Consider the following 6,000-nt stretch of genomic DNA (forward strand, 5'->3'; position numbering starts at 1 on the left):
TATATTATATCATGGGTAAGTTATAGCTGATTAAATCTCTCTTTGCTTTTCTGTTTATGATTCTCATAATAGTTAAATCTGCATCATTGCATCTGATACTCTTTATCATTCAGGATTGGCCTCTCACAGTTGGAAGGATTTCGCCGGCAACTTCTTGATGTTTTGCAGAGAAGTAATAAACCAAAGGTAAAAAAAATTCAAATCTATCTGAAATGAAAGTAATTGTTATAAATCTGTTTTTTTTTTGTTGTTAGTTTGTTTTTGTTTAGGATTTATGCCAGTTGTAGTTGTCTTCTAATTGTCAGGCCCAAGCAACCAGAGCTACTCATAAATGGCAAGGAACTTTATTGTTCTCTACCTAAATTACAAGAATCTCCCCAGACTCGCTTGCCTTTCCCTGGAAACAACCCGATAAGGCTTCGCTTGTCTTGGGGGTAGACAAGTTTATGCCTTTTGTGGCTGTGCGAAAGCTAAGCCCCTGCTTGACTTCCAGCCTAGCTGGCAGTTTCCTAACAGTGATATATGGTTTTGATGTTGGCTGTTAAGAGACTCCCACACTTTGGATATGGTACATATCCAGCTGTAGAATTGTAATCCATAAATTATTTTCATGTTAAATTATTGGGCTATTTTTAAAAATACAGAGTTGATACTGCTTTCATTTTTTATTTATTTATTCATTCATTTATTAAGTTTATAGGCTGCCCAGGTCTTTCACAAGTGTAAGAAGTTTGACGATTTAAAACTGTGCAACACTGCATACTCCTGTAGCGTATAAAGAGGTTTATGTGTAATTCCAAGTAAGAAGTATGAAGTGTCCTAGCAGCTGTAACCATGTGCAAAGCCAACTTTATATACTTTACAGGAAATATGAGGCTTAGTAATACCTAATTACTTAATAAGTACAGTTACTTAACTTAATTAACAGGAAACAGCTGAGAAAGAAAAAAAATGATATTTAAAATGTTTTCATTCTATGAATTATTGTATTTCTTGCAGGTTTTTTAGTATGAATTATTTATTTTGACAATCAACAAAGATTGTATCAATTTTCTATAAACATGTACAGTACATTTCACATTTATTTTCCATTGAATTCCTATTGTTGGTTTTCTAGTTTTAAAATACTTTAAGTATTTGGAATATTTAACTGGACCCATTCTCAAACTGACACATTATTTAAAGATGTATTCCTAGCATAGCACTTCAGTTTTATTAATACATCATTGAGGGAAGATAGTTTACCATTAAACCTACTTAAGTGTCAGGATGATTTTTAAAGATTCCTTTTAAGGAATATATATACATATCTTAGCACATTGTTGTGCTATGTATATATGTATTTATTAGATGTATATCCTGTTTTTTTCTCCAGGAGTTCACAAGAGTCTATATAACACCCCATCTTCCAGTATTTTTCAAAACAACCTGAGGTTTCATTGGACAGAGACAAAGTGACTGGCCCAAAATTATCTAATGACTTCTGTGATTAAGGGTGGACTTGAACCTGGGTCTCTTTAATCCTTATCCATTACTTTAACTACCATAGCACAGTTTCTCTGGCATAAATCAATAAATATAGATGCAAAAGTAACAGAATATATGAATGACGCAAAATGTGGTTTCAGCTGTAGTATACTGTATTGATGGATTTCTGCTATTATATTGATTAACATATTATAGTTGAAGAAGGCACACAATATTAAGTCTAAGTGGACAAAAATGTTCAGTCTGTCAAGCTGAGATAGTGTGGCTTCTGATAAACACACACACACACACACACACTAACTTTCAAGATTAAAACCATGAGAAAAGGTATGACTCTTGTTTTCTTTCATATGCTAGCTTTTAATAGTGTCCAGTTCACATTCCTTCATTCCTTTTTTTCCCCTTGGATAGTGGAGAATCATAGTTGGTGCAACCAAATGCATACCCAAGTCTGAGCTCCCTGAAGAGCCTGAAGGGAACTCAATAACCAGTAACCGCCTCTGGACTCATCCTAGTGACTTAACTATTGCCCTGTCAGCCAGCACACCTCTCTACCCTCCTGGGCACATCATCCATGTGGTTCATAATCATCCTGTTGAACAGTGCTGGTAAGTGGAAGAATAATGACTAGCAAAGATGAAATATATAGGTCTGTTTTTTCAAAATATCTCTTAGAACTTTTAATATTGGTGATGCTTACTACGCTGTATATATTTTCATAATTACTTCCCAGGGAATTGTGGTTCTGTTTTACATGTTCTACACACAGAGAAAAATTAAATAATTATCTCTCCTCTTCTCCCACTCCAAATGTAACCCAAAAATGTAAAGCTGGATAAAGATAACACCCATCCAAATCGTTTGCAAGTAATGTTGCTGGTCATTTTAATTAACCAAAAATTGAAAGTCCTGAAACAAAGGCAATTCACTGTCTATTCACAATACAAAGCAGCTCTGCTTTATTAGTTGAAAGATAAGCTACAAAGTTGAATTTCTGAATCAGATTAATTATAGTTCAGCTAAGAACTACAATATGGACATGTTCCTGATGCTTTTTCATTAGTTTTTTAGCTTTGCAATACAGTTATGCTTAATATCTACTGACAATCATGTGTCTAAGGAAATATATTGTATAATATTGGTATATACTTATACAATAAAATGCAGTGTTATGCAATGAAATAGTTTGTTAATCATCCTGATTCTTGAATTAAAAAGTTATGTAAGGAAAACGCTGCAGTTGCAAGGCAGAGGATTTGAATGAATTCTTGTGTTTATTTTGCTTATATCACACAGTAGCCTCAGAAAGAGGTAAAGTAATTAGAAGTGATGGTTAATGACTGCCTCATCTGATATCTTTTACAGCTGCTGTGATCAGGAAGAACCTACATACTTTGCCATTTGGGGAGACAACAAGGCATTTAATGAAGTGATAATTTCTCCAGCAATGCTACATGAACATCTGCCATATGTAGTAATGGAGGGTCTTAACAAGGTAATAATCATTCAATGATTTTGGGATTGAATGATGAGTGAACAATTAGACCCATTATGCTGAGTGTCTTGATGAGGAGAACTAATGTAGATTCTATGATTTACAGATATAGAAAGAGTACAACATAATGTAACAAAGTTTTCATGAATGCATCTACATTTATATAAAACAGACACATGTACCCTGTTTCCCCCAAAATAAGACATCCCCTGATAATAAGCCCAATCAGGCTTTTGAGCACATGGCAATAAGGCCAAGCGCTTATTTCAGGGTTCAAAGAAATATAAGACAGGGTCTTATTTTCAGGGAAATATGGTACACAATGCATTGATGATGTTTGGGTAATAAAATGTCTGAAAGAAAACAAGCTCAGAGAGCACCAGGGACTTGGTCATATACATAAACCGGTTCAGTTTAGCTCATGTTCTGAGAAATGCAAATGCGTTACTTTTATAAAACCAGACCAAGATAAAGTGATCTGTGCTTACATTTACTTACTTACATCTGCCATAATATCTTGCTGAAAATTACTTTGGAATGCCATTGTTTACTGTAATTGGCAAGGAGACCAGATGAAGGGAGAGCAATTGTCATTTGAGCAACAAGTTGAATGTCTGTTGATTATATTGAGCTGATACTTTCCCAGAGTATAATAGTTTTTTTTATCCATCTTGCCATTGGTAAGAACTTAATTATACTACAAATCACATGATCTGTTATAGGCTACTTTAAAGTGATCTACATTTGTCTTAGCATTTGTTTAACACTACTCAACAGTAGAGGATAGATTAGAAATGAAAGTACAGCAAAGTTATTATTCACTAATTTACTTTACATAGGTCCTAGAAAATTACAACAAGGGCAAAACAGCTTTGCTTTCTGCAGCCAAAGTGATGGTGAGTCCTACAGAAGTGGACCTCAACCCGGAATTAATCTTCCTGAATCAACCCCTGCCTAGTAGACCTTCTGTACAGATTGGAATTGGAGACATAACAGTGGACAGAAGGAACAGCAGTACTAAGTAAGGATATGGCTCTGATTTTCTAGAAGGGCTTACAAGGGCTGCTGGTGATCTTATTCCTTCCTGCTATCCTGTTGGTGAATATCATAATTTCATAAAGAGTCATGCCTTCTGTATGCACTTCTGTAGCTTGTTCCAGGAAATTATAGTCTAGTCTTATCTTAGTCTCATATAATTTGTATTCTCCTTTTGCAGGAGTAAGGCTCACTCTGAAATCAGTTTGGAAGGGTTTTATGAAACCAAGCTTCTGTCACCAGTGCAGAAGGATCCTGTGGAGATCCTGCTACTAGATACCAAGGAACGCCTGTCTGTAGAACTGCAGGACCGGCGTGCTCCTCTTGCTACAATGGAGAGCCTATCTGATAATGAATCCATCTATAGCTTTGATTCAAGGCGTTCCTCTGGTTTTCGTAGCATCCGTGGCTCACCCAGTCTCCATGCAGTCATGGAAAAAGATGAAACTCATTGTTTTTATATTGATCCAGCAATTCCTGAGGAGAACCCCTCTCTTAGCTCACGGACAGAACTGCTTGCTGCTGACAGCCTCTCCAAACACTCCCAGGAAACTCAACCTCCTGAGGGCCTGCAAAACAGTGGAGACACCACTCCTCAGCGGCGATGCAGCGATGAAGGCGCTGGTAGTGATACCGATCATATTTCCTTTACTCCAGAAGAATTGACTCTCCAAAATGGGAGGCTAAGTGATGCCCCCAGCCCACAAGTGTTGGAGTTTGCGGAGTTTATAGATAGTCTCTTTAACCTGGACAGCAAAAGCAGTTCCTTTCAGGACATTTACTGCATGATGGTATCGGACAGCACCAGTGATTTTGCTGAGATTCCCAAGTCAGTCAGTGACCAGGAGATCTTGTTAAGAGCACAGTATGAACCCAACTTAGTCCCAAAGCCCCCCAGGTTATTTGCAGGCTCAACAGATCCTTCCTCAGGCATATCTGTTTCCCCTTCTTTCCCTCTGAGTTCTTCTGGAGAGCTTATGGACCTCACTCCTACAGGCATGAGTAGCCAGGAATGCCTCACCACTAACAAAATCCGGACTTCCACTCCCACTGGAAATATGACCAGTCCTGCCAAACAAGAAGACCTTGTGATCTCAGCCCTCTAATATAGGAGAGAAGGTGCAGAATACCTAATCCTATAATAGTGAATCTTGGGACAGCACTTGGAGGAGCTGGTCTCTTGGCAAGTGAGAATGGGTGAAAATGCATGGGGAAGTATAGTTTCCCTTCCTGGGTGCTACACTAATGGCACTACAAAGGATTTCAGCATGAAGGATGTCACATCATGGGTCATGTTCTTTAGTTAGGGAGAAAATCACTGCCTAATGCAGCTTGCTGCTTTTCAGGGTCTCGTTCACTGAAGTTAGATGATTGGTTTCCCTACCTCAGCATATTTCTTTAACAAGAAGGCAGACTCATTGCCTTTCCTGCTGAAATTATGAACTACTGTCCATGGGCTAGATGATTAGAGTAACTGAGGTCTGATAATGCCCAATTGTCATGTCAAAATCAAGGAAATTGTGACATTGGGCTTTATTGCACTAGTGTGTCATGTTTGATCCAAGTACCTGTTTATTGTTGTCATCATGATTTTTTTTATGACATGCTCTCCTGTTTTATAGCCATTGACTGTGTTCCAGAGGAATGCAGCCTCCCGCTCTAAACCCTAACTGGGTGCAGTGAGAATTGGGATGGGGCAAACTGTGCTCCTCCGATTAGCTCTGTGTTCAGTGATATCTGCTCTTCTTCTAAGAAGAAAGAAAATACGTGTGCTGGAGAGTTGAAGGTCATTTCCATCTTTCATCACCCACTGGAGGGGTGAACAGTCTCTTGGGTCTCACATTGTTGCACAGCTCCCCAAACCACTATGAAATAGAGACAATCTTGCTCTCTAGTATAATTGTCATCTTTATTTGCATGGATTGATTGGTCTAAACTAGCTTTTGTTCTTCAAGAAGCTTGCCTATGCCCTGCATTATTCC

General features: G+C 37.9%; 1 protein-coding gene across 1 annotated transcript in view; it reads left to right on the forward strand.

Moving 5' to 3' along the window:
• The window catches only part of DAGLA (diacylglycerol lipase alpha), a 28,780-nt gene extending 23,446 nt beyond the window's left edge, over positions 1–5,334 (forward strand). Inside the window, exons 15-19 of the mRNA XM_070957323.1 lie at positions 114–186; positions 1,900–2,096; positions 2,854–2,983; positions 3,823–4,004; positions 4,200–5,334. Of these exons, the coding sequence (XP_070813424.1) occupies positions 114–186; positions 1,900–2,096; positions 2,854–2,983; positions 3,823–4,004; positions 4,200–5,124 (1,507 nt within the window). The 3' untranslated portion in view covers positions 5,125–5,334. The remainder of the gene's footprint in view (positions 1–113; positions 187–1,899; positions 2,097–2,853; positions 2,984–3,822; positions 4,005–4,199) is intronic.
• The last annotated feature ends 666 nt before the right edge of the window (positions 5,335–6,000 follow it).

The sequence above is a fragment of the Pituophis catenifer genome, unplaced genomic scaffold (genome assembly GCF_029215685.1).
Source record: "Pituophis catenifer annectens isolate HBS135680 unplaced genomic scaffold, rPitCat1.0.hap2 SCAF_1, whole genome shotgun sequence".
NCBI classification, from domain to species: domain Eukaryota; kingdom Metazoa; phylum Chordata; class Lepidosauria; order Squamata; family Colubridae; genus Pituophis; species Pituophis catenifer.